The sequence below is a fragment of the Melanotaenia boesemani genome, chromosome 13 (assembly GCF_017639745.1).
Source record: "Melanotaenia boesemani isolate fMelBoe1 chromosome 13, fMelBoe1.pri, whole genome shotgun sequence".
Classification (NCBI taxonomy): domain Eukaryota; kingdom Metazoa; phylum Chordata; class Actinopteri; order Atheriniformes; family Melanotaeniidae; genus Melanotaenia; species Melanotaenia boesemani.
The window spans coordinates 21,084,947-21,112,207 of NC_055694.1; the positions used below are offsets into that span (position 1 = coordinate 21,084,947).

The following is a 27,261-nucleotide window of genomic DNA, read 5'->3' on the forward strand; positions in this document are numbered from 1 at the left end:
ATCTGGATACTGTCACTGTACCACAGTGGTTGAGTGGTTAAAAAAATACTGTTTTAATGATCTAACTTACTGACTGAGCTGAAAGTATGTACAGGTTTGCCCACAAATGTATCGTGTAGGATTATTGAACAACCTATCAATCAGTCAATCTTTATTTATAAAGCACTTTTTGTACAAAAAAAGGTAACGCAAAGTGCTTTACATTAAAAACATGATGGAAAAAACATGAAACATCCCCAGATCAGGAACCCACAGATCACACATATACACAACATACAACACATGCATACACATTATCACACACTGACACAGATGTACATGAAATTATGTCTCTAGAGGTGCCGTCCCAACCCTTATTAATCGCATTGGGGAAGCTATGACACTAGAAAAATGAAAGATGTTAAGGTTAAAGAAAAACAAACAGAAAAACATTAAATATAGTAAATACAATAAACTAAACTAAAAGTAAAATGAAAGCATTTATTGCCCTAATATAATTCATCAAAAGCTTTACTTAAAAGATAAGTCTAAAACTGCCTCTTAACAATATCAACCTATGTGCAGAGACTGGAGAGGTAAGCATACACATTTTAACAAAAATAAACAGTTTGGGCACGGAAATAAATAAATAAATAAATAAATAAGACCAAAGCGTCAATCAGTTTTGACGTGCTAGAATACTCTATTCATAATGCGCCGTCGCAGAGAAAGTACGTCAGGATTTGGCGACTTCACGCTTGCGCATTGCGGTCCTTCGCTGATGCAAGAAAATTTCGGCACAGAGGCGTGTTACTGATCGAGGAATAAAAAGTGGTCTGATTTGGATCTTATTCACATCCCAAACATGTCAGGAGACGAGGTTCGTCATCTCGGGTTGCTTGCACTTTCATTTGTCTCAATGTTAGAACTCATAGGGTGGCTTTAATTAATTTCTCGGATCGCCTCGGTGTTTAGGATGACTTTGGGCCTTGGCAACGCTGTTCCACTCCCTGTCCGCAACAGCTCTCACATGGCCGCAGTAGGGCTAATTAGCGCTCCGATTAGCAAGTTTCACAAAAGGAAATCCTTCATACTGTTCTGTAGCGATTGATAAACTCTGACGTGTGGTAATAATAGACGTCGCTCGTGAATCCGCCTTGTCGTAACCGTTAGAAAGCTAGCTCAAACCAAGTGGCTAAGGTTAGCAAAGTAGCATTAGCTGCTTGAAACTACTGCGATTACCGTTGTTTTTCAGCTAACACGACAAAGCTACTGATATTAAGCTCGAATAATTCCCAACAGACCTGCAAATGTATGCTAAACACCTAGTACCTATAACGGTTGAAATAGAAAACTAAGTGTCTTATAAAGACATACACCTTTCTGGGAATGGAACAGCTTGACACTGCTCGTTGGTGCTTGAAAAAACCCTACTTGCCTGTACTTTATGTCAGTAGTTTATTATTCGGAAACAAGGAAGGCCTAGATAATTGTTCTTGAGGCAGTTGAAATAGTTAACTATGACAGCAACGGTTGTTTGTTGTGGTCGCCTGGATTAGGCTCTATATTCTTCTTTTCAATGCTTTTTCTTCATTATCACGCTTTAAGCCAGGGAAAGGCCAGAAAAATAAATAATAATAAATAATTATAAAAAATTAGTCTTTCAAATTGGCAAATTGGAGTAATACAATCTGGAATGAGCTTCTGGGATTTTTTATTTAAACATTTTGCTTTATTAAACACGCAAAGCTATTAATTAAACTAAATGAAGATTCATTTTAATTAATCTGAACTTCTGGTTTACCATTGTAAATTCAAAATGAGTGTGGATTTTGTGGAAATACATATTCCAAGGACTCATCCAGTTAGTTGTCCCTAACTTACTGCACCACACCAGAAAATTTATACAGCCTTAATCTCTCACTGTAACACTGAAATTGTAACATTTGTCAGCATTAGCACTATTTGAAGTAGCCAAAATTAAAATTTACCTGGGAATCATTTTGGACACCATTGTCTTGCCAGCAGTTTTTAAAACTTCTTTCTTTTTCTCTTTATTTTTAAAGATGATTTTTGATCCCAATATGACCAAGAAGAAGAAGAGGAAGAAGAAGCCCTTCATGCAGGATGAGGATGGAGGAGAGGGAATTGGAGGAGAAGAGGCTAAAGAGGTGGAAGCAAAGGAGGCAGAGCCAGAAGTTGGAGATGACAAGGAGGTGGATCTAGATGAAGATGAAGGAAGGAAGAAAGGTGAATTGGGAAAATATTGACATTGTCACTCAGAACTCATTTTAAGGGCCCATTTTCAGTAAATATTACTATTGATGGCTGTGACACTGTGCATTATGTGCACAGAAGCATAAGTTCGTATTTAAACTTTTTTTTTCTTCTTTTTCCAAGAACCATCTGATGATTTAAATGACCTAAACTTCTTCAACCAGAAGAAAAAGAAGAAGAAACCCAAGAAAGTATTTGACAATGACATAGAGGAGGGATTAAAGGTGTGTCACTACTAAACCTCAAAGGTTCCTCCTCATCTCTTGTATTGTGCACATGATCTTGATTACTGCATTATGATTTTGATACAGTTCTGCGATAGTTACTGGTTGTTCTTCTCCTTTCCGTTGTCTCATTTGCACTTAATGCAATTACCCATAATCACCCTGCTGAATTTCACTTTCCACTGTAATTAACCAGGAGCTGAAAATTGAAGGAGAGCAAATGGAAGCGCTGGATGAGGACAACCTGGATTTGATGCTTCCTACCAAAAAGAAGAAATCAAAGAAAGTTGATTTTGATGAGGGAGAGCCGTTGGAAAAAGATGAAGGTAAAAATTAAATGATCTCATCTTTAAAATTGAGAGAGAAAATAAAATTTGAGTTACAGCTTTTGGATAATATGTTTGCAGCACTGGAAGATGATGAAAGCAAGAACAACGACGGCATCTCGTTCAGCTCCTCCACAGGACCAGCCTGGGCTGGCTCAGAAAGAGACTACACTTATGATGAGGTAGGACTGCATTTACAATGAAAAACTGGAAATCAGTCTTTTATTTAATTTGAAATTTCTGTCTAACATACTTACATAATCCTTACATGGCGTGATGTTTTGAATGAACACCTATGCTAACATAGATGTGACAGTGAGCTCAAGAATATTATTTTGTAAATATGAGTCAGTTAATGCCAGAGTCTCTATCATAGCTCCTAAACAGAGTGTTCAACATCATGAGGGAGAAGAACCCTGACATGGTGGCTGGAGAGAAGAGGAAGTTTGTGATGAAGCCTCCTCAGGTCGTCCGTGTGGGAACCAAGAAAACCTCCTTCGTCAACTTCACAGACATCTGCAAACTGTGAGCCACACTGTCCAACTGCTGTTTACACATTGCTTTGTAGTTTGTAAAAGTATTATCTTAAACCTGATGTACTGCTTACTTTCTCACAGGTTGCATCGTCAGCCTAAACATCTCCTCGCTTTTCTCCTGGCTGAGTTGGGAACAAGGTATGTTGTTGTATTCACAGTAATTTGACATTACGTATTTATTCTGGAACCAGTTTTGAATTCTTTTTCTTGAAAGAAGACGTGTCGGTGTGTGCACTGTTTAATGAAAGATTGCGCTTGTGTCTTGTGCCTCTTGTTTGTTAACAGTGGTTCAATAGATGGAAACAACCAACTTGTGATCAAAGGCAGATTTCAACAGAAACAAATAGAAAATGTTTTGAGAAGATATATCAGTAAGTGGGAAATAACCCTCTTATATTGTAATTTTGTGAACTGATTTAGTTCTCAATGCATTTACAGGCATAAAGGTCACTACCAGCATAACACATCTAAAGTTGTATTATTTGTTTTGTTTATTTGTGTGTGATATAGTCTCAGGGTTTTAACCCTGCAGAAAAGTATTTTATTAAATAAAATTTAAATATTTCTTACATTTTAAACACAAGTTTGCAGTGTTTTCAGAGTCAACCCTACATTAGTTAAGGGTATTTAATTATGTGTTGATTTTAATCATCAGTTTCACTTTTTATACCATGATTAAGTTTGGCAGCCACATAAATTGCATTCCAGTGTTAATAACCTTTTTCTCATCCCTGCAGAGGAGTATGTGACATGTCACACCTGCCGCTCCCCAGAGACCATTCTGCAGAAGGACACTCGTCTTTATTTCCTACAGTGTGAGACGTGCCACTCCCGCTGCTCCGTCGCCAGCATCAAGACCGGTTTCCAGGCTGTGACGGGCAAGAGGGCGCAGCTCCGCGCCAAAGCCAACTAGAGGCCATGAAAACTGGGCTCCCCATCCTCTCTCAGCCTCCTTTTTCCCCACAGAAGGGCTGAAGCTGGGGTTGGGTGCCCCCTCGATTTGCTAAAAGGACTCTCTGAATTGAACTGCGGGAGGGTTTGGCTGTTGTTTAGTTGTCGTGGCCTGATGGGCAGGCAGGCAGTGAGAGAGTATCTTAAAACCAACAAATTCGGGTTCAGTAACCATAAGCAGATGTTCACCACATACACTGTTGGATTGAATGCATTTGTTTGTTGTTTGGATAATGAACCCTCCTCCTCTTAGGTTTTTTTTGTCCATTTGCTGTGATTCTTGATTCCTCCAAGAAAAGCCTGATTTACCACAGCTTTTATCCTCCTGTTTCTTCTCCCTCTTTACATACCAGACAGAAAGACTCCAATAAATATTACAATTCTCCACACAGCCAGTTGACTTGTGTTAAGCTATGTTGCTCTGGTAACTGCAGCAGTGCTTGTCTCTGTTCTTGAGCTCAGTGATGCTTTACTAAAAATAGTTTTTTTTTTTTTTTTTTTTTTGGTCTACCAGTCCTGCATATCTTAGATGTCTTCCTGCTCTAACACACCTGAGTCGATTTAAATTAATGTAACATCAAGTTCAGTCACTCATTCATTTGAATCAGTTGTGTTGAAACTGAAACATCTAAAACTTGCAGGACTGCAGCTCTTGTGGACCAAACTTGCCTACCCAAATCACAGAGCAGTTGCTCCAGAATTTTCTGATCCAACTTAGTATAGATAAGAAATTATACATTTGTCACTGAAGCCATTATATGAGATGCTCCAAACACTGAGTTGCTCATGATTTTTATAGTAGAAGATGAAGCAGCGTACAACTACTTGAGCTGTCAAAGGGACAACAGGACTCAACTTGTTGAGGCTCTTTGTGAGACAAAAACTACAGTGATCTTTGGGTGGTTTTGTAGCATTAATATCCAAATCGGATCAAGAAATTTTCTTACCAACTTTTGATTTAAGAACAATTTCAAAAAGTAATCAAATATTAAGATTTTCTTGAGTTAATTGCAATCCCATAAAATAAGTGCTGTGATGCTGGAAATGAATGGGGTTCTGCTCTTTGAGACTGTGGATAAGATGTGACTGGAATAATTTTAAAACCTGGTTTTTACATAAATAAAATATTCTACTCTCTCTCTCTGCAATACTTTCTCTGCTTGCATCCATGCTGTAACAACATACCTTATTTGTGATTTGATGTAAAAACGTAGCTGATAAGCTTGAAACAGTGGTTACTCTTGGGGGAAAAAAAGCTATTGTCTTGTATAGGTGTCCAACTTGAGAACCATTATGCTGCTGCTACTCTTATCACCACTGTAAGATGCTGTCGTATTCAAGGTTGTATAACTGAAATAGCTAAACAGCTTTCACTGGTAATTATTGTTCCAGAATGTCATTAACTATAGCTATATAATTACTGTCATTTAAATAATTGTGAATTTAGATTTGCGTACGAGTGAGGAAAATATTGCTTTTGGACATATCGTAGCAGTGTAGCCAAAGGTTTGAAGTCCATTTTCCGGAAGTCTTCATCCTTCGCTTTATGCTCATTGGCTGTTTAGCCTATAGTCTAACGCTCCTTAGCGACTAGCTAACGGAGCTAGCTAGTAGAAGGTGCCAGTTACGACGCGTTGCGAACACTCAGGCAAAACTAAAAACAGTCATGCCTCGTGTCTACATAGGACGGCTAAGTTATCATGTCCGAGAAAAAGACATCCAGCGATTTTTCAGCGGATATGGAAAGCTGATGGAAATTGATTTAAAAAACGGGTGAGTTTTGGTTAAAGCAAACATTAAGTTAAGCTAACGTTTCCTAGCTAGCGTTAATGCTACCGTTTGTGTTAACGACGTCACCTTCACATTTAATGCATGTACTAAATATATTCAATCTGAGCATTGGACTTAGCACGTGTAGTCAGAAATGTCGGTATTTTAATGGAAACACCAACATCAAATCGAATTGCGTATCGTCAGTTTAGTACTGTTCGCCTGTGCTGTGCTAACTGTGGCATGGCCAACATGGCGCCTTTGTATTTTCTACAACGCAGAGTAAACGTGGGGTTAGCTAACATGTTAATGTAGTCGATGTTTTACGGAAATTAACTCCCCCCACCCCATTTTTTCTTCTCTTTCCTTTGTAGATATGGATTTGTGGAGTTTGAAGATAATCGGGATGCTGACGATGCCGTATACGAGCTGAACGGGAAGGAGTTGTGCGGGGAACGAGTGATTGTCGAGCATGCCCGGGGCCCGCGACGAGACCGAGATGGCAACGGTGGGGGTTACTGGGGTGGTGGGCGCAGTAAGTGCAGTCTATTACAAGATACCCTCTCTTCCCCTTCCCTCCGGGGTGAGGTGTCATTTTGGGCTGCACAGAGAGCAGTTTCTGGTGCTTCGTAATAATGCAAATTAACAACTTTTAATGCATACGTTTTACGGGAGTTGGGATGCTTTTGCCAGGTAATCTGTTTTTCAGGTGTCACAGTTTATAGCCAGCAGTTTTTAAATAGTCAACTAGTCACTTGGTCAGCTTAAAATGGGTCGCATCGTTCGCAGCCTTTCACATCTAAGACGTGCATTAATAGTGCAGTTTTAGTTTTAATATACTACACCTGTATTACTTTGAACTTTAAATGCTTATTCAGATCTCATTTGTATTCATATCCAAAGGAAGTGGATCCCTCGCCTCTTAAGTTTTTTTTTTTAATTCTGCTGAACAGTTCTCAGTTTCAGCTGAGGGTTGCTGACCTGCAGGTTTTTGCTCCTCTTGATCTCAGGCCATTCTGGGTTGATCTGTGGTTCCTTCTTAGGAACAAGCAATTAACTGCAAGTCAGAACACTGAAATAGCAGGCTAAAGAGTAATGGGATGATTAGTAATCAATGTTAGAACTACTACAAAATATTGGGAATGGTAAAGTTGTTTGAGGATATATTTGTGCGATTTATGTGTGGGTGTAATTTTTAAAATTTGTTTGCACAACAAAATATGATGCTAAAAAAACAGTAGATTACAATAAAGGTAGCTAGTGTAGCCTTTGCTTAATCATTAGGACTACACTAACATTTACCTGTGAAATATGTATTGTTTGGAATATTCTTTATATATATATATATATTAAACATTAACAAAAGTCCTTGATGTTTTAATTTGAAAGAGTCCAGTTGCGGGCTGAGGCTGAGAGTCCATTGAGGCTAAAGATGACTGGCTAAGATGACTGCCTGTCCCGTTTGGCCTTGGCTTTCACCTTACAATGTGTGTGTGACCTTTGCCCCCCTTGGTCCTTGGCTGACCTAACCGGAAGCCATGATGACAGCAGCCTTTTGCCAATAGACCAGGGGTGATGGTGAGGATTGTCATTGGTTTCTATGTTGACAAGCAAACATGAGTGGATCGGCACTAGATAAGAACTTACAGTCTAAAGAACTTTTGTAAGTACACAACTGGTAAAGATTATTCCAGACTGACATCCAGTAACATCAGTAACAATTATAAAAAAAAAAAAAAAGGTATCAATTACGCCACTGTTTCCTCAATCCTGGTCCTCATGATCCACTGGTTCTCAAAACTCACACTAAAACAAAACATTTTTAGAGATAACCCTACTTTAACACACCTGAATTAAACAAATGGCTCTTTGACAGGCTTGCAAAGAACTTGATGAGAAAGTTCATTAATCTGAATCAGGTGTGTTGGAGTAGAACCTCGCCTAAGACATGCACAGCAGTGGGTTCTGAGTACCTGGATTGAGAACCACTGAATTACACCATTTACTCCTAATTTGGTCAACAAATCCTTTAACGAAAACCTTTATGAATGCCCCCTTTGTTTGTGTTACAGGTTTATGCAGTTAAAGCATCACAGTGTGATGTACTCATGTAAGATGGGCTTTGTATTGCTGGAAACAGATGCAGTGCTGTGAATATTACAAACCTTAAAAAGAGCCCATGAAGTGGCTTGTACATCATTTATCTCAATCTTTGTGGTTGAAAATGGGATCAGTTGGACTCCTTTTTATTAAGTTTAAATTGATCTTCCTTGGACTTTGATCTGACCTATGTTCATTAGATAGCCCAGGCCGGTAGTTCTTTTGTCTGTGGTACTTTAGCTTTTTCTAACATTTTGTTTGTGTTGTTGTTTTTAAAGGTAGTGGTTATAGCAGTAGGAGTCGCACTGGAAGGGACAAGTATGGACCTCCGGTTCGTACTGAGTATCGTCTTGTTGTGGAGAATTTGTCCAGCCGCTGTAGTTGGCAGGACCTCAAGGTAAACGTGCCCCCCCGTGCTATTTTTATCATTTGATGCACTGAACATTCCTGTATACACTTTTTGTTTTGTTTACGCCCACATTTCTTGTCCATCAGGATTTCATGCGTCAAGCAGGAGAAGTGACCTACGCAGATGCCCACAAGGAACGCACCAATGAGGGCGTAATTGAGTTCAGGACCTACTCTGACATGAAGAGGGCTATGGACAAGCTAGATGGTACAGACATCAATGGGCGCAAGATACGTCTAGTGGAGGATAGACCTCGCAAGCGAAGGTCTTATTCTGGCAGCCGCTCCAGGTATGTACACAAACCTTCCATCATTATTTTTTGTAACTTCACAAAATATACAAATTAAACTATTTTAAATCCTCTCTTATTAGAGTTGCCATGTATTCTTTAACTCTTGCTCTTTCTTTAGATCTCGCAGCCACCGTCGCTCTCGCAGCAGGAGCCGCAGGAGCTCAAGGAGTCGTTCTAGATCGCGTTCCAGGTGAGGTTGGATGTGGTATGGTTACTTTAAGGGTAGAATGTAAATTTGGAAAAGATAAGAAATTCATTTTATTTTATTCTACTTGTTCCAACAGGTCTCGTTCCCGAAGTGAAAAGAGACGCCATCATTCCCGCTCAAGGTCTGGAAGGAAGTCTCGCTCCAAGTCAGGAGAAAGGAAGTCACGCTCTCGTAAAAGCGGATCCCGCTCTCGATCTCGCAAGTCCAAATCTCGTTCTCGCTCTCGCTCTCGTTCTGCAGACCGGAAATCAAAGTCCCGCTCAAAGAGCCGTTCTAAAGTAAAGTCTGAACGAGATTCTCGTAGTAGATCAAAGGAGATGCCCGGTGAGAAGAAGTCTCGCAGTCGTTCAGCTTCTCCTGTCGAGAATGGAAAAGAAGAGCGTGCTGCCAAATCTGCCTCCCGGTCCCCATCCCCACAGGAAGCTGATCGTCGATCAAAGTCACCAGAGAAGCGCTCGGCTTCCCGCTCCAAATCACGCTCAAAGTCCCGCTCAAGATCTCGCTCACGGTCCAGATCAGCCTCTCAGGATTAGAAGACGGTGGAGAGGAAAGGTGTTTTTCTTATTGTTGAGGTTGATTATCATGCTGTATATAGTGAGCAGTATTATAATAACTGGCCTATGCTTTCTGACTTCTATTTTTCTCCTTCAGGCATGCACACATCTCTTAGCATTTCACAGATTGATGTACATTGCTAGAGAGTTTTTCTTGCAATTTGTGCAGAAATATCCCCCAAATAATAACAAATTGACATGTTGGAGCTGCTTAACATGCTTTCAGCAGTCCAGTTTCAGTTTTCTGTTCAGCCTGATTGGTTAGCTTGGTTAGTCTGTTTTAATTCTGAGAAATAAGCAGTCTTGTACAAACACCATTTTCAGGTAATTTTGGTCAGTTTAATACAATTTGCCAGAATTTTAAATGTTCTTAGTGCACCATTTAAAACATTAACTACAACCATCAAATGTATGTATTCATTTATTTTTCTGTTTGGAGAAAAGTAGCATTTGGCCACACAACTGGAATAGTTTTCTCTTTGAGGCTCAGTTTCTTAAGGAATTGGTCAGTCTGCGTTTTTCATCAGTCTAAACTAGCATGCAAGAGCTTATAACCCATAACTGCATATTCACACCAAAATAAGGGTTTGTTTCATTCTTGAATAACTTTTTTTGTAGTTGGATTATAATGATCACCTTTTCACCTCTTGTACAGACTCTAATCGGCACAGAATGATTGTTGCTTTTCCATATTTTGTAGCTGATTTTCCTCAAATTTTTTTAGTGGGGCAGTCTGAGTTGTCCTAAAATTTGATTTTTTTTTTTTCAGGAGTTTCAATTTTTTCAATGCAATGTCTGGTTTTCTGCAGGGTTGGGTTTTAATTTTTCTTTTGTCTTCAGCATTTAAGGGGTTACAGGTTTTGTCAAGATTTTGTTTATTAGAAAGTGTGCTTCTAGTTTGAAGTTAAAGGTACACATTCAGAGCAGGGTGAAAGATGTGTCCTTGTGCATTTATAAACAGTAAACATACTGAATGCAACCACTCACCATCTTGTGGAATAAATTCAAATTATACTGATGAATAAGATAATTTGGAAAATGTTGAGTTTTTTATGTTTATTTTTTTGTGTACAATAAAATATTTTAAAGTCTTTTGTTGGTTTGCTTTGTGTCAGTTAAAAGAAACCTGGACTGCAGCATCGACAATGACCTATATATCCCGTTAATTATATAATAAATGTACTTTGAATAAATGGTTGACCGGGAGAAGTGATAATGCTCATCAATGATGTGCGAATGTACACTTAGTATTACATTTGAGAGAAGCGCATAAGCGGTCTGCTTTTTAATCGGAAGTCCACTTGGATCTAGCGAGCGTTACTGGAAGTGGAGCGGCAGCACTGGAAATGTTTTTGGCGTTAAAGTCACGAAACCATCGGCGATTGTACTGTCGGTTTGCGCATGCGCATTTAGAGCCCCGGAGCCGCAGGAGATCAGCGCTGGTAAGCCAAATATCAGTTCTTAAAAAATGCAAACACGAATTAATAACCCATTCATAACTCCTGAAATAGTAAAAGTATAAAAGAGTGTTCATTGGTTTTTAATACTATTTTATAGCAACGTACGTCTATTTGTGTGGGGTTGTTTATTTTTCTTCATTTTTTTTATCCTTTGAGACAAACCGTTTTGCGTTATGGATGTGACCGTCCACTTTGCTTTTCAGTATTTAGGGATGTATTTGATTATGATATTAGGTTGCTTTCATAGCGGTATTATGTTTTTGTCATAAATACGCGGTTGCGCCGGGCTTACAAAAAATCTAACACGCGTAACGTTCTCAAGAGCCTAAAATAATGCTCATTCATTAGGTATTCCGACGAAATTGGTGACAAGGTTCATTTTTCTCCAAACGTGGTTTCCACGGGAGTTAATGCAATGTTTTTACACATTTTTTTGCTTCATGGATTTCAGATCCTCCGCCATTTTAACTGAAATGCTGTATTTTAATATGTGTACGTGTGGACTTGGGAGCTTGTGCGTAAATATTGGTGTGTCACCATTGTTGCCTCCCTATATTGAAGGTAATGGATGGTAGTTCAGAAGTCACCCTAGCTGTTTTTCTTTCAGTTGTATACTAAACATCGGTCTATTGAAATATTATAATAGGCTACATAAAAGTTCTGTGAAAACATGATTCTCTGTGGTACCTTTTGTGTATTTGTAGTTTATGTTAAGCATATAATTAAGAACAAAAGTGGTACGATTTTAACCAGCATAACAACTGAACTACACAAAACATTTGAAAGAAGGAAGGATCCTGAAATACTTTATAATATATCCTTTAGGAACCCCATTAATAAGGATAAATAAATGTCACAGAAGTTTTTTTTTTTTTTTTTTTTTTTTTTTGTGAGGATTCCCAGCATATTTGCACAATTTATTAAAGCTTTAAGTGTGTTGCCCTGTCTGTCACTTTTGAGGCTAGGTTCTATTTTAATAACCTTTTTTCCAACCATTTGCTTCTTAGTGCTCCAGAACAAGAAACAGATATGAGTGCCAAAGTGAACATGGAGGCTCCATCCAAAGAACCTGACTGCACCTCTATTGACCCATTGCCCTCATCTGCAAGCGAAACCATCCTTATCTGTGGCAGTGACAGTGTGGCTAAGAAGACTCGGCCACAGCCCCACACCACCACAGCTCTCCTTCTACCAGGTGAGCTCAGGCTTGAAGGTGTGAGTAAAACCAGACACACCATATCTAGCACTAACACGGCCCCGTACGCCCTACCAATATATTGAAAAATTAGAGAAAAGCCTTCAAGTGACCACCAATTACAGACAGTAATAGAACCTAAGTGGGCTTAAAATTTATGTTTTTGTAATGTCTCATTGTATTTGACAAAAAACATTAAAATGCAACAATTATTACTAAAAAAAAATAAACTTTCAGTCTTTCAGCCGTTAATATTTGCAGCTTGTGACATTAAACAGCAAACCTTGAAATTTTGTGTACAAGCAAAACACAAATACAGCCTCTCTGATTCTGTAATGTAGTGATTTTTTTGTTTGATTTTTGGTTTACTGTATTTTAATATTTCAAGACCTAAATAACTTATGAATTAACTGAAAATGTTTTTAGAATATGAACGTGGTATGGGGATTTAACAGATTTTTCCAAACACTGGTCTGCAAATAGAGTTTTAGTGGATGACTTTTAACTTTTTTATTGGCTTTATTGGTTTATGGTTAGTGTGACATTAAGCATTCATGTGCATTTTCTTTGTGAAATATCCCTCTTTTGTGTTCAAAATATAAACCCAATTACAAATTTTGTGATTAAGATCATGGCCAATTGCTTTGATTTTAATTTTTCCAGTGAATTAAATACAGAAAACAGAAGGTGACAAGACTGAATGCATTGTTTTTCTCAGCTCCTGGACATCAGAAAGTGGAGATGACCCCAGTGGGAAATCTAGGAAATCTAGGAAAAGGAAGCAGGACCAATGAAATGACCACACCCGCCTTGACAGCACAGGTGGGCGGGGCTTGTAGCATTGTCCATGTCCTGGAGTGGAAGGACGGGATGGCCATCCTGCCCAGTAGCAACCTCAAGGTAAAGCTCTGCTTATTAGCTGATGCTGCAACTATCATCATGGAAAAATGTAATGCTGATTACAGCTTGGCATTAACCAATAGAAAAAAACAAATTTAATTGGAATAAAAGATGTGAGATTTTTTGTAGAAAAGACAGGACTCATCTATAGTAACAAAATTAACTAAAATATTATTTCTCCTTCTTTTTCCTTGTTTTAAATGCAAATTAAAGGGAAATCTCCCTAAAATGTTGAATTGTTGATCTTCCAGAGACAAAAAGAATCAGATAGCGAACAAGGAAACAACAGGAAACATTTCATGTGTTGTAATTTGCATGATAAATGGCCCTGAGGAGAATTGAGGTCTGATCAGGACATCATGAGACTTTGTGACAGATGAATCCACTTATGTGTGTGTGTGTGTGTTTGTGTTGTAGTTCTGTGTGAGTGACGTAGGAACTCTTAGCACACTCATAACCCCAGGGACAACTGGAGGCACCACTGAACCAACAGCAGGGACTTCTGGGAAATCCACTGACACAGAAAATACTCCAGACAAGCCAGGTAGAGTCATGGCTACATAAAATTGTAGCAGTAGTGGGTTAGGAAGACAAAACAGGTACTGCATTGCACCTTGAATGCAATGCAAACAAAGACCATACCCTTTGTTTTAAAGTTTTTGTATGATTGAAAAAAAAAAGAAAGAAAAAATCAAATGTTTTTGTTGGTGTTGCAGCAGTTCTCCAAGAAACAGACTGCTACTTGCTGTGCATGCCTGTACTGTTAAGTGAAGTATTTGCCCTTTCAATGGTCCATTGTGTGCATTAAGTGGAGATGAGCAATGATTACATCAGTTGCAGCAGAGCTCCTCTTGACAAGTGAAGAGGGTGCAGCTGCAGATTATGTTAAAAATATCAAACAGCATCATTCAAACATTCTGAAGAATTTGAACATGGCTGGTAAACTGGGGGGAAAAATCACGAAAGGAAATTAGAATATTGACACAGAACAGTTTTTAAGTTGGAAATGAAATCTACATCTGAATCATCAGTGTCCACCTTGTCTGTCTCAGAAGTGTTAGCTCCTGTTGGCTCGATGAGAGCTGCAGCTGTGGATACAGAGAGGTTGGTGCCAGTCAAACCTGAAGTCCAAGTTGGACCAGGGCAGCAGAACCACAATCCCAGAGCTCAGAAGAGCTACAAAGAGGAGCTACGCAGGGACCCCATCACTGACAAGTATGTTCCAAACAGCTGCTGTTCACACATGCATCTCCACATACACAAACCACAGTCAGTTAAATTTTATTTGTATAAGATCAGTTCACAAGATACAGTCCATTCATAATCCAGTTCAACGTAATTCACTGTAATTCAATTATATTACAATAAAAACTTTAATGCATCATAATCTAGATTAGTCCAGTTAATCACATAACTGTGTTTATATATTGCCAATTCACAAAAAAAGTCGTCTTGCTGAGGAAACTTCATCTATCGTCTTTGCACCTCAGGAGGATTATTGGGCTCGAGAAGGTGCCGGCAGGTGGAAGGGTCTCCTCCCTTAACCCCGACCATCTGAAACCCATGAGGAAGAGGAAAAGGAAGGAGTACCTGAGTCCATCTGAAGAAGACTCCGACATTGAGGGCACTGTGAGACAGGAATTTTATTTAGATTTAACATACAGAAATAGCCAGATATTCTCTTAGTTAATGCCTGAGTACAGTAAGATAAAACAGATCAAGATCAAGTCATGCTTCAAGATAAGGCAAATAGTTTTTTTTTTTTGTAAATGATTTGTTGTTTAGGATGAGAAAATGGAGGATTCTAAAGCCGATATCCGACACATCAGAGGAGGTGATCACTGGATCTTGCCTTTTGTTGGTTTTAATGTCACATCTTTTACTTTGCCATTCTCCATGGTTTCATGACAATTTTGTTTCTTCTGTACCTTGCATGGTAATTCTCCTGAGATTTATTATTTCATTCAGAGCTGGGATGTAAAATTAAAGGAGCATGGATCACCTCTTTCCCCCACCTTTCCTGCCATTTCATTCACAATGTAATTGTCTCTATAACAGTTTCCATCTCCCTTCAATTCAGTCTCATTTTAATAATATAAAGCAATGAACTGCATGGTGTGAAGTAATTAACTGATTTCTATTTTTGGAGAAGGTGGGGATAGCAAGACAGAGCAGTGGACGTGGGCTCAGTATCTGGAGGAAACCAAAGCTGTTGCTGCTCCCAACAAGCTTTTTCAAGAGGTAATTCTGACTTATTATATGCCCATTCAGCTCTGCCAGTTACACAAGATCAAATCTATCACCCAGAGTGAGGGAGGTAATAGGAAAAGTACAGTTAACTAAGTAATGCATGCTGCCAAAGCCATGAATTGATATGTTTATAATTCAACAAAATGCAATGTTGGGAGGGTTTGAACAGTTGTTTAATTTTTAAACAATTTACAAGTAAAATGAGATTGATTAAAACATAATCACCACTGGTGCATTTACAGTCTTATTAGAGCATCTGTTTGTTCACTGTACTTGTTCCATATCTCCAGTCGCAGAGAGTGCCGACAGTGAAGAACGGTTTTAAGCAGGGGATGAAACTGGAAGGCATCGACCCGCAGCATCCATCCATGTACTTTGTCCTCACTGTGGCTGAGGTGAGCCAGACACCCATTAACACAGTTTATGGCTCTTAATGGCTACGCTGATTACTTTTGATGAAAAATCACTGTTCACTCGCAGACTTTTCAGCGTGCATGAATAGTTCAGTCAGGTTACCCCTCATCCCGCCTGCTTTGGTTTTCTAATATGAGGTACTGTTTTCATGCAGGTCTGTGGTTATCGGCTGCGGCTTCATTTTGACGGTTACTCTGACTGCCACGATTTCTGGGTGAATGCCAATTCCCCTGATATCCACCCTGCAGGCTGGTGTGAGAGCACAGGACACAAACTGCACACTCCCAAAGGTCAGGGGTCACTTTGTACACCATAAAAATCCAAAGTGCACATTGAATAAAACTTTATATAATTTGTTTTATGCTTGTTCTTGCGTTTTGATATGGATGGGTAAATGATTACTTTTCAATACTTTATCCACTGAAAAAGCTGCTATGATAATGTATTTCTGATTTTACAAAATGCTCTATGCACTGCTTTTTATTTTCTTATTTTCTTTAAAAAGATAAAGAAAATTAATTTAATATTTTATAGTTCCTGGTTTCTCTTGTTTTTAGACCATTTTACCATCATCTCTTAACGTTAGTTATTGCATACTTCTCCAACTCCTGCCATAAAATGAATAAACTTCTTTTCCAAAATATAGTACTTATTTACAACCAGGTAGTTTGTTCCACAGAGAGCCCTTCTGCAGAAACCTTAAAAAATGTGAAAACAGAGTGTCTATAAACAAACGAACTGAAGTGTATTAACATGTAGTTAAAGACTAACAGAGTCAACATTGTTGTAAAATTATTAAAATGTTAAAATTGATCTGAAATTAAGGTAAACTGTTAAAGCTGTTGAAAGTTAACAGAGATAATGTTTATTGTTCTGGAATGGAAATTATCATACTATAAATAATCCTCCACATTTCATTTTGAGTGTACATCCCTGATTTAATGTAGCTCTATGCATGACATGTAGAGGTGCATATACAATAGTCTGGCTTTTAAGAGTTTTTTCTTTTCTTTTTTCCCTAAATTTTAAACAAAAACAAAGAAGCAGTAAGTCTGCTGGATGAGGCACATTTCCTTGTTTTCTTCTGCCTCTCGTGTGTGTGTGGAATATCTGCAGCTGTGTGGGAATACACTGTAGAGCTCACTATTTCACTTATTTGTAAATCTGTGCACACAATGGAAGCATTTAGTTCATGCCAAACATTTAATAAGCAGTTAAAAAGAGGATTTAAACACTTAAATTACGTTTTGAAACATTTTAAAGCAGTAAATATTTAGGGGAAGTGGGTGGATATAAAATGTGCTTTAAGGGTAATGTAATAGGAGTAGTTTGTAGGGAGGGGGAATCGACATGAAAGAGGTTAAACAGTTTTCATGTAAAACTTTCCTAACACATCCTTTTGTTTACATTACTAAAGAGTTTGAATGGTTTTGGAAATGAGATCATTAGTCCTCAAAAGACCATGAAAACTTTTTAGACTTTGTCTGATGAATTGTGAAGGTTAGCTAAAAGTAGAGGAAGGAAAATAAATGCTGAAAGTAGTTGCAACTAAAAGCTAAAGAACATTTAAAGTAGTGGGAAATTATTATTTTAAAATTAAAATTGGATGAAATTTTGAAGAAGTTAAAAACAGTAGCTAAATGGATCAAGTAGCTAAATGCATCAAACAGGTTTTTTTGATGAATAAGTAAAATTGTTGGTTCAATATGTTGATTATGTAGAAGATCATTAAAGCTTTCAGGTGTCCTTTTCCCATCTGGTAAAAGGCAGTCGACTGTCCGAACGGTCAGTTAAACTATAGAATAAATTATTAATGTAAAAATTGAATACACCTGAAATGAAGAAATAATGTCCAGTTTAAAGTTAGTGCCAATGATTTTGCTTGCTTCCCTTGACAGGAAAAGGTCTAAAATAATTGAGCTGCTTTATGAAAACATTTCATTCCATTTTGTTTTTCTCTCTGTATTTCTGTCTATCCTTCAGGCTGTAAGGAGGAGGAGTTTACATGGACCAACTATCTGAGGATGACTAAAGCTCAAGTGGCTCCAAAAGAACTGTTTGCCAGTCCTGGGAGGGTAAGTGCAGCTAAATGTCAGGTAACTGCATTTAATTCAAATATGAATGGATAACTGATTCATTTAGGGGTGTGAAAAGAGTTAGCTTTTCAGAAGCGGTTTTAGCAGAAGGTTCATTTGAAATGTTTTTATTTGTAAAACAGTGGGTTTTGTAGTTAGTTGTTACATAAACCTGAAGACTCCTCAGTTGTGTTCAGACTGATTATGATGTTTTGTCATATTGCACTTGCCAGGTTGCAGCTCACATTTCTGCTTTTTGCACAGATTGACGTGAAATGTGGCTTCGACATAGGAATGAAGCTTGAGGCAGTCGATCGCATGAACCCATCTCTCATCTGTGTAGCAACCGTTACTGATGTGGTGGACAATCGCTTCCTTGTTCATTTTGACAATTGGGATGACACGTATGACTACTGGTGAGCCACAGTCTCCCCGTGTGCACCCACTTCTTTAATTTTCTAGACAAACTAAAACTCAAACAATGTAAAGATAACAGAGAAATGCAGTATAATATCCAATATTATGTTATTGTGTGTTAACAAATTTCAAAGCCATGGCCTGCTCTGACACCAACTATAACCAGTCACATACCACATGATTAATTCACTGGCCAGCCAGGTAGCATTCGTACCAGGAATATTACTTGCCCTTTGCGTGCTGCAAGTGAAACATTTCAGCAGTTCCTGAAATGGTCTTTTCTTATTTTTAGTAGGTTTAGCTGCAAACTTAGAAAGGTTAGGGTGAAGCCAGTTGAAGCCGGTTACAGTTGGCAGCTTAGCCACAAGATGTCACTAAATCCTATAACATGATTCTTGTTTTCTATTTTTTTAACTATTGAACCGCCCCCCCCCCCCGCCTTTCTATAACATTTTACTAATAACATATAGGTACTGACTTGGCACTTGACACTATCCTATACTTTTTGTACTGCATCGGCTACGGTACCAAGCTGATGCCATGCAGTGACATTGAGACGCTGCAGGTTGATTGGTCAGAGAGTCATCCATCACCTGTGGGTATAGACCAGCTACAGCTGCAAAGCAGCAACACACTTCCTTGTTTCATGAAGTTATTTGAAAATTTGCAACATAAATTACGAACATTTGAGCACCCAGATCTCACACTGTGGGCAATGCTAATGAAAACACGTGCGTGTTTATTGAGTGCGAGTTTGAATCTACAGATTGATTTTCTTTCTGTCCTCTGACTGAGCTGAGCTCTGTGGCTCTCTGTGGTTTCCCTGCCAGTAGAAACTCCTCAGTACTCCTCACTTGTAAGTCGTCTTGGATAAAAGCAAGTGCTGAATCAATGAAATGTAATAAACATGCACACAGTTAAGTTGTGTGCTTCACACACTGTGCTGAATAACAGCAGATCCTGCCCACAGTGAGAGGGGGGGACTGTCTGTAATGGAAAACGAAGCAGGTGATAGATGTACTGAGTCGTACCCTGCAGTGTGGTGTGGTACTATGTAATGGAAAAGCACCATTATATTCTTTTCTAGAAGTCACACTAAACCTCTGGCAAGATGGTTCCCTCTTAAAATTGCTTGCAGCAGTAGCATTCAAAGCAAGACTAAATCATATTTATTTTAGTTCAATTTCCATCTAAAATGATAGAGATTAAACAAATTTGTAGCCTTAATCCTTCAAAGTTCACACAAAAAAAGAATAAGAAAAATGTTTCTTTACCTTCGTTTTTGCATTACCTTGGAACAATAAGAGTTAATGTTTCTTTTAAACAAATGATTAACTGTTAATAATGTAAAAACAAATGTGAAATGGTCAAAACTTGAAACAATAATGGGATAAGAAACATTTACTTTTGGTATTACTTACCCAAACCAAGTGGTAGAAATGACTATGACAGGTTTACTTCCATAAATGTTTAATAAAAATCATTGTAGTTACTGAAAAAATTGCTTTACCAAAAAGTAGAGCAGGCTGGATTGAAGGGTTAAGGAAAGCACTTTTGTATGAGGCTAAGTGAAAAATACAAAGGCTTCCATTTTCCAGAGAGAATAAAACTGGACTCATGAAGTGATAGAAAAAAGGTAAGATGGTCTAATAAGTCCAGATGTAATCTGTTCCAGAGATGTGTGCACATCAGTGTAAGCTGAGTTGCAGCTGTAAAAGCCTCTAGAGGTAGCTGGGGTTGCTCCAGTTGGTCAGGTATAAAGCGACGTTATGTCCCCAAAGAAATTAGGCCAACTGACTTCATGAATAAATTAACAGGTTTTCTGGCCAAAAGCCATTTTCTTCTTGGTGGCATGGACATATTTCAGGATGACAATGCCAGGATTCATCGAGCCCAAATAGTAAAAAAGGTGGTTCAGGAAGCACAAGAGATAATTTTCACTAAAGCTGAAGATAATAGGCAAATTATTAAAATAGTATAATAAACTGAACTGCATTGCACTTAATATGAATCTAAGATTACATTTAAAGTGAATTGGTACTATATAAATAAATAAAATAGTCTAAAATAGAACATAAATCTAAATAATATTAGAAGCAATAAAGTTCTGTAACTCTGGCACAATATTCACCATAATCATGATACCCCTGCAGGGTGGCTGTCAATAATACACCAGTTAATGAGTTTCTTGTCACTTTATAAAGCTTACATTTTCCAAAAATTACCCACTTAAACATCTAGTAGATTCAAAAACTCAGCGAGATTCACTCTGGGGTTTATGGCCTGTTTGTGGTGATTAACTTCTAACTGCATCAATCAGCTTTCATCAACTCTGCCTCCAAAAAGCTTCATGTAGGTGTGCAGTTATTTTCACAGTACCTATATTATTAATGTTTTCTTGCTAAAATATACAGGTGTGATTCCAGCAGTCCATACATTCACCCCATTGGTTGGTGCCAAGAGAGGAACCTCCCCCTAACACCACCCCAAGGTGACCAGCGTGCTCCTTGTAAATCAGTACTTTATCACTTTTATAGTTTTTCTTTTGTTATCTGACTTCTATAAATCAAGCATACTGAATGAGTATTTGTGAGTTTGGCAAATGAAATGTATTGCCTGTGGATTTTTTAAATTAGTTGAATACCAATGATAAATAATCACAACATTTGTTTTTGTGTTTGGTTTTTTCATCGTAGATTATCCAGACCAAGGCCAGTTCTCCTGGTCTCGGTACCTGGAAGAGACTGGTTCCAAGGCTGTGGTTTCTGATGTTTTTAAAGTGGTGAGAGTATAAAATGTAAAATGTAAAATTTTCTTTCTTTCTTTCTTTCTTTCTTTTTCTTTCTTTCTTTCTTTCTTTCTTTCTTTCTTTCTTTCTTTCTTTCTTTCTTTCTTTTAGAAAGAAAGAAAGAGTCTGAAATGTACTCTGCTGACATGTTAAATGTGTTTCCCATCGTCCTCTGCTCTGAGTCCAGAGGCCAGCCCACAGCTTCCAGCCTCAGATGAAACTGGAGGCTGTGGACAAAAGAAGTCCTGGTCTGATCAGGGTGGCCACGGTGGAGGACGTTGAGATTCATCGCATTAAGGTAACACTGTACATCTGTGTGTACTGTGCACCTGATCTTATATGTGTGCGATATGTAAAATGTTTCTTGAACACTCAAGTCCATTACAACTTTAATTAAGCACACTTACCAGTTAGGGCCCACACATTAATGCATATTGGAGACACTTAAATCCCACTTTTACAATAAACCTTGAACCCTTTATAAAGGCTGAAACATGAGTGTGCTTCTATAGTAGCCTACATTCATTATTTTATATGGTCTGATCTTTGCTCCTTTAAAAGGTCCATTACGATGGCTGGAGTCATGTCTATGATGAGTGGATGGACTCAGATCACCCAGATATCCATCCTACTGGCTGGTGTGACGCCACAGGTCATCCGCTGAAAGTTCCTCCACGGGACACCAAAACACAGCAACCACATGGTAGCAAAATGAAAATTACAGTTAATGTAGTTTATTATTTCTATAATGTCTGGTTTACTACAGGATTGTCTTCAGGGTTTGGGTTTGTAAACAATAGGCTGGGATTGTGTTTTGTGTGTATATGTAAATGCTCATCTTTGAACTTACTTATGTGTAGGTGTGAGGGAGCCTCCAGCTACAGGCCAGTCCACCTATCCCTCTTCTGTTCCCTGCAAACCCATCAGCCACCCCAGAACAAGCAAGTACAGCTTCCACAACAGGTCAGCACCGAACTCATCCTTTTATCCTCTTATTTAATATACTTTTAATTATTTCTAGATGAAAGCTAAAAGTCAGATCATTTTGTCTTGCAATGCTGAATCAAGTTGAAGATCTCACAAATAACGAGTTTGAAAAGCTTCTGGTCTGCTGGAGTAACACGGTGGGGCAACATGACACAGGAGTCAGAAACCAGAACCTGTTGTCTCTGAATATTAGTTTCCATGCTTATTTTTGTTCCATTGCAATAATCAGGAATCACAATCACAATTAGTTTTTAATTCAAATCAGCTGCAAATGTATTACTTTCATTAGAAAAGTACTGCATTAATTAATGTGTTACAGCTGGCAGGAAGTTATTTGATCCAAGCTGATGCAGGAAATCATTTAATTTCTAAAACAAATTGGTTGGTAGACATACTGTGTGGTTGTGGAAAAGGTGTTATAAAACAAAGCAACTTAAAAGATTGCTGAAACTGCAAATACTAAGGCCCTGATCTATTAACGCTTTGCGTGTACTAAAACAGGTGCAGACGGCTTTGCTCCGCTAAAATCGGCCCAAGCTTATCTATCAAAGCCGCAAACATGGAACTGCGTCAGTTATCCTGGCAAAACTGCGCTGCTCTCCACTTTGCGTTTCTGAAGCTACTGCATATGCATTATGGGCGTTCCGGCCAGAAAGTGCACATTAGTGGGAGGAGACTATGCAAATAAATCTGGTTTGCGCAGCAGTGGGATTCATGTAGCCCGCAAATAGTTTGCGGTGTTTATGTTTGCTCTAAAAATAGCGTTTCTGAAAAGCAGGTGCTAATTGGCACAACAGTATACGCGCAATGGCTGCAGTAATAATTTTAAGGAGGAGGCACAGACACCATGAAAGGCGACTAAGATAATGCATTTTTTTCTATTATATTAATATATTTAGAATGCCAGAGAAGAGGATTGTGGAGACGATCCAGCGTTGCAATATTAGAATTGCTGGATAAGTTTAAAGACTTTATCATGCCTGTCTTTTATTATTATTATTATTATTATTATTATTATTATTATTATTTCTTTATAGCTTTTAAACCTTTATTATTTCTTATTTGTTCCTTGCATGTTTTTATATGTACAATACCTTGGTTCCTAAAGGTTGTTGTTAGTGTGCCTTATAAATAAATTGAACTTGAATATGAAACTATATTGCAGCATTTCTGGTGACATTTAGATTTTTTTCCTCGACTTCCGCAATATTTTTATTTGTCTCCTTTATTTGTCTCACCTTCTATCGGATAAAAGTTAATTTTGCGTTTGCGGTTTCCTTGCTCTCCAGAACCTTACATGACAGAGCAAACAGCGCCGCTAAATCCTCATTTAAATACTGCTGTTTGCTCCGCAAATGATAACAGGAGCAGTCTTAATAGATCAGGCGCTAATCGTAGAAACATAACCAGAGCAAAACTGCGCAGCAAATGTTAAATAGCGCAGCAGTTTTGCCCTCGTCATAACTCAGCCCCTAAGTGTACACTGCATTATTAACACCTGGAAGCTCAGTGGTGAGCCATCATTTTCAAAATGTGATGAGAGAAAAACTTGTGTAATTGTGATTGAAGAATAACTGAATCAAACAGCAGAAAATCAACAGTATAACTCAAAGTAATGTTCACTGATGAAAATATGAGTATATCATAGTGGTGGCTCAACGGGTGCTAACCACTACCATATCTTTTGGGAATGTCCCAACTTAAAGTCCTTCTGGCAGGGTATACAGGTTTCCCTAGGCACAGTATTTGGGATTCAAATCCCTTTGAGGTTTGAAGTTCTCTACCTAGGCCACATTGCTTTTTTGAAACATAGATATGAGGTTAAGTTGTTTCAACTACTTTTGGTGGCAAGTAAAAAAGCAATTACGAGGAGGCGGTTGAACCTGGTTCAGCCCACCCTGAATGAGTGGATTGGAATTATTTGAGAGATTTTTAGGATGGAAAAACTGACCTACCAAATAAGAATTCAGAACAAATGGATTTCATTTATTACCGCCACAAGAGCGGACTTTGTTTGATTCCATGGATGTCTTCCTTACTGCAACAATTGTATAATTTACTGATGTAAAATTTATGTATAACATATAACATATAACTTGATATCCACTTGATAAAGGGACATGGAGACAGCTTTTTGAATTCGTTTAAATTTTTTTTTTTTTGACGGATAATCATCCCATGGTTTTTTTTTTCTTTTTTTTGTTTTGTTTTGTTTGTTATTTGCTTATATTTGTTTTGTTTTTTTTTATTAGTGATCAAGTGGGACATGTAGGGCTTTATTTTTGTAAGATAAATTTGTAGAATGGTCCACAAGAAGAGAGCATGTTCTCATTGATTACAGTTGCAGCTACATGGCTCCATACTTTAAAACAATAATCAGAATGACTTGTTGTTTTTCTTTTGTAATTTTATATTGCTGTAAGATGTTTTTCTTGCCTTTCCAAAATAAAGATATAATAATAAAAAATATAAGTATATCTTAACATGAAATTAGAAGAGAGCTCAAGATATGCAGCGAGACCAGATTTAGTCTGTTTTAGACCCATCATGCCTAGTGTTTACTGTACAAGCCTGCTGGGGCAGCTAGGGTTGCTCCAGTTGGTCAGACTCTGCAATATTATGTGCTTTAAGAATGAGGTCAACAGACTTTAAAATTATACCAAATTACCATGTTTTCTATCAGAAGTTGTTTTCTTCCTTGATGGTACAGGCATATTTCAAGATGACAATGTCAGGATTCATCAGGATCAAACTATGAAAGAGTGAGTCAGGGAAGATGAGACATGAATGGGCCACCACAGAGTTTAGACCTTAACCCCACGGAGTCATTTTGGATAAGCTAGAAAATAATAATCCAACTCTCTCATAATCAGTACAAGATGACATACTCCTACATTTTAATAAATCTTTTTATTTTTTGGCCAGTTACACAGCTATAAAAAGTAAGCACACTTCCTGTAAACTCTAGATATTTTCATTTTTAAATGTTCTTATGGCTAACAGTATACAGATACCAGTATTCGGATCAATTTTTAATTTAGAAATTCTTGTGATGAACTGAGGAAAATTTCAAGCTGATGCTGAAGAATACCTGTCTCTATCTCTGAATCAGGAAGTGTCCAACTCCAGGTTGTGATGGTTCGGGTCATGTGACCGGCCGTTTCACTGCCCATCACTGCATATCTGGCTGTCCGTTGGCAGAGCGTAACCAGGGCAGGCTGAAGGCTGACCTGTCAGACTCAGAGTGCAAGAGAAACCTCTTCTTTGGCTCAAGGAATAAGAAAACTCATTACCGTGGAAGGTAAAATTTTGTGTGTGTGTGTGTGTGTGTGTGCATGTACTTACAGCTGCAGGTTTTCTTTAGTTTCAAATTCATTTCTGTTTGCAGGATTGGTCGTCCTCCCAAATACAGAAAGAACCAGCAGAGAGACTACCAGAGTGAGTTTTCCAAGTACATTGCCTACAATATATCATACTTTTAGTGCATTTCATGTCTCATATGGATTTTAGTTTTTTTCTTAGCATTTTATTTGCAATAAGAAAGGCAGAGATTAAAGCAGGAAATGTTTATCAGTAACTTTAACTGGTTACTGAATATCTAAGTGAATTTTCTCCATATGGCACGTTCACTAACCACTCGGTTTGCTGGACATCAGACATGTCCTCAGAGGGGGTGTATCCATCACTGTTCATGTCGGCCCTGAGTGGTCAGTCAGATCGGACTCTGTCTCTGTGCTGGGAGCAGCACTGCAAGCTGCTTCCTGGTGTTCAGGGTATTCACGCCAGCCAGGTGGCAACATGGAGTGTTGAGGAGGTGAGTAAATGTTGTAGCTCAACTTCATATTGTTTATTCATTTATTAGTGTCCCTGCTTTGACTGTTTGTAAATTGATGTGTCTGTGCTGCAGGTCTTCAGGTTTGTTCAGAATTTGATTGGCTGTGAAGAACAAGCTCGTCTCTTCAAAGAAGAGGTGAGACCACCTGGTATTTATGGTTAATATTACATTACAGAGCACAAGTAAATGTAGTATCTTCTAAGAACTAATTAAAATGATCAGCGCTGACCGGATAGCAGGGTTATGACAGGATTTTATTATTATGCTTTCTATCTGTCTTCCATGAGTGATGGTAGACACAACAAACTTTTCTTTCCTCTGCCACCTGTTTGTGTCTCTCCAGATGATTGATGGGGAAGCTTTCCTGCTGCTGACCCAGACCGACATTGTGAAAATCATGAGCATCAAGCTAGGCCCCGCCCTTAAGATCTCCAACGCCATCCTCATGTTCAAGACCACAGATGAGGGACTCAAGTGATCCCGTCCTCACTCACTGGGGTTTTGTAGAGGGAAGGGGGGGAGGGGGGAAGGGGGGGGCTCCGGGCCGCCAATCATCATGTGCCAAATTCATTCTGTTGCAGGGTGAAAGATCCTGACTATGTTTTTCATGTGTTTGGTGTCCTGTGCCCATCAGAGAAAGGAGGGGGAGGGAGAAGGTGAGATTTGATCAGGGAGTGAAAAGACTGAGACTGGAAGAAGCCAGAATAGTAAGATATAGATTTTTGGGAGGGGTTTATGGAGGAATGTTCACAAATTGGAGGAGGGAGGGCAGTTTTTACAACCGATGTGTTTGGTTGAGTATACAGTAAGGGTTATTACTAAACCCTGAAACATCAGCGTACATATTTTCTATCTGTTACAGATCCAATGTCAGTGATTTGCTAAAAGATAAAGTTTCCAAACACATGCTCTCCTGCTAAATATAAGTTAAAGGCCTGAATGGAAACAGTTTCAGTAAAAAAAAAAGGCTTTGAGATGTTCAAGTAAATCCAAAATTACCACTAATACTTTTACTTCCTGACAGAAAATAGTTACTGCTGATACAAGCTGTAACTCAAACATCTGCTGCTTAGACTCAGAAAGAAGTTTACAGTTAGAAATCTTTGATGAGAACCGAGATTTGGGAAAAGGCAGGACAAAAGAATATGAATCAGAGTTGAATTCAAATCCAACAATGCAGAAAATTTTAAATACTGGATGTACATATTTAAATCAAAGACATTGAAGGCACTGAATAAAAGACGAGAGATAACAACTGCCCTGTTGGTAAAGTGGGCAAAAACTAAATGTGATTAATTAAATGCAGTAAGTAAG

The 27,261-nt window shown here is 38.3% G+C and overlaps 3 protein-coding genes across 6 annotated transcripts; all 3 read left to right on the forward strand.

The window, feature by feature from the left end:
• Positions 1-727: 727 nt before the first annotated feature.
• Positions 728-4,684, forward strand: eif2s2 (eukaryotic translation initiation factor 2, subunit 2 beta). Its single transcript, XM_042003436.1, has 9 exons — positions 728-859; positions 2,046-2,229; positions 2,380-2,480; positions 2,677-2,806; positions 2,888-2,988; positions 3,183-3,331; positions 3,424-3,480; positions 3,628-3,713; positions 4,080-4,684. Exons 1-9 carry the CDS (start codon positions 845-847, stop codon positions 4,253-4,255), a joined length of 999 nt encoding a protein of 332 aa, XP_041859370.1. The 5' UTR covers positions 728-844; the 3' UTR covers positions 4,256-4,684.
• A 1,161-nt stretch (positions 4,685-5,845) lies between these two features.
• Positions 5,846-10,717, forward strand: LOC121651325 (serine/arginine-rich splicing factor 6-like). Of its 2 annotated transcripts, none has more exons than XM_042003430.1 (6): positions 5,846-6,066; positions 6,438-6,598; positions 8,442-8,560; positions 8,659-8,861; positions 8,983-9,054; positions 9,149-10,717. In XM_042003430.1, the coding sequence occupies exons 1-6, from the start codon at positions 5,960-5,962 to the stop codon at positions 9,603-9,605; spliced, it is 1,119 nt and encodes a 372-aa protein (XP_041859364.1). In that variant the 5' UTR covers positions 5,846-5,959; the 3' UTR covers positions 9,606-10,717. The 2 variants fall into 2 exon arrangements, with proteins under 2 accessions (XP_041859364.1, XP_041859365.1); XM_042003431.1 differs by having other exon boundaries at positions 5,847-6,066; positions 6,438-6,571.
• Positions 10,718-10,821: 104 nt separating this feature from the next.
• On the forward strand, positions 10,822-26,452 carry l3mbtl1 (L3MBTL histone methyl-lysine binding protein 1). 3 transcript variants are annotated; one of them, XM_042003423.1, is made up of 22 exons: positions 10,822-11,068; positions 12,094-12,281; positions 13,000-13,181; positions 13,599-13,725; positions 14,234-14,396; positions 14,672-14,810; positions 14,967-15,015; positions 15,334-15,422; positions 15,722-15,826; positions 16,000-16,135; positions 17,829-17,920; positions 18,185-18,336; positions 20,752-20,828; positions 21,034-21,119; positions 21,313-21,423; positions 21,687-21,828; positions 21,986-22,088; positions 25,225-25,413; positions 25,501-25,550; positions 25,769-25,926; positions 26,020-26,082; positions 26,291-26,452. In XM_042003423.1, exons 2-22 carry the CDS (start codon positions 12,116-12,118, stop codon positions 26,423-26,425), a joined length of 2,514 nt encoding a protein of 837 aa, XP_041859357.1. In that variant the 5' UTR covers positions 10,822-11,068; positions 12,094-12,115; the 3' UTR covers positions 26,426-26,452. The 3 variants fall into 3 exon arrangements, with proteins under 3 accessions (XP_041859357.1, XP_041859356.1, XP_041859358.1); XM_042003422.1 differs by having other exon boundaries at positions 10,822-12,281; XM_042003424.1 differs by lacking the exons at positions 10,822-11,068; positions 12,094-12,281; positions 13,599-13,725 and having other exon boundaries at positions 13,093-13,181.
• Positions 26,453-27,261: the final 809 nt, after the last annotated feature.

Excerpts from the sequence above, each read along its gene's own strand:
- LOC121651325 (XM_042003430.1), top strand. The coding sequence starts at position 5,960 with ATGCCTCGTGTCTACATAGGACGGCTAAGTTATCATGTCCGAGAAAAA. Across the intron at positions 6,067-6,437 it reads GAAATTGATTTAAAAAACGG|ATATGGATTTGTGGAGTTTG; the intron begins GTGAGTTTTGGT and ends TTTCCTTTGTAG. Across the intron at positions 6,599-8,441 it reads TTACTGGGGTGGTGGGCGCA|GTAGTGGTTATAGCAGTAGG; the intron begins GTAAGTGCAGTC and ends TTGTTTTTAAAG.
- l3mbtl1 (XM_042003422.1), top strand. The coding sequence starts at position 12,116 with ATGAGTGCCAAAGTGAACATGGAGGCTCCATCCAAAGAACCTGACTGC. Across the intron at positions 15,016-15,333 it reads TATCCGACACATCAGAGGAG|GTGGGGATAGCAAGACAGAG; the intron begins GTGATCACTGGA and ends TTTTTGGAGAAG. Across the intron at positions 21,829-21,985 it reads CAAAACACAGCAACCACATG|GTGTGAGGGAGCCTCCAGCT; the intron begins GTAGCAAAATGA and ends ACTTATGTGTAG.
- eif2s2 (XM_042003436.1), top strand. Across the intron at positions 2,481-2,676 it reads ACATAGAGGAGGGATTAAAG|GAGCTGAAAATTGAAGGAGA; the intron begins GTGTGTCACTAC and ends GTAATTAACCAG. Across the intron at positions 3,332-3,423 it reads TTCACAGACATCTGCAAACT|GTTGCATCGTCAGCCTAAAC; the intron begins GTGAGCCACACT and ends ACTTTCTCACAG.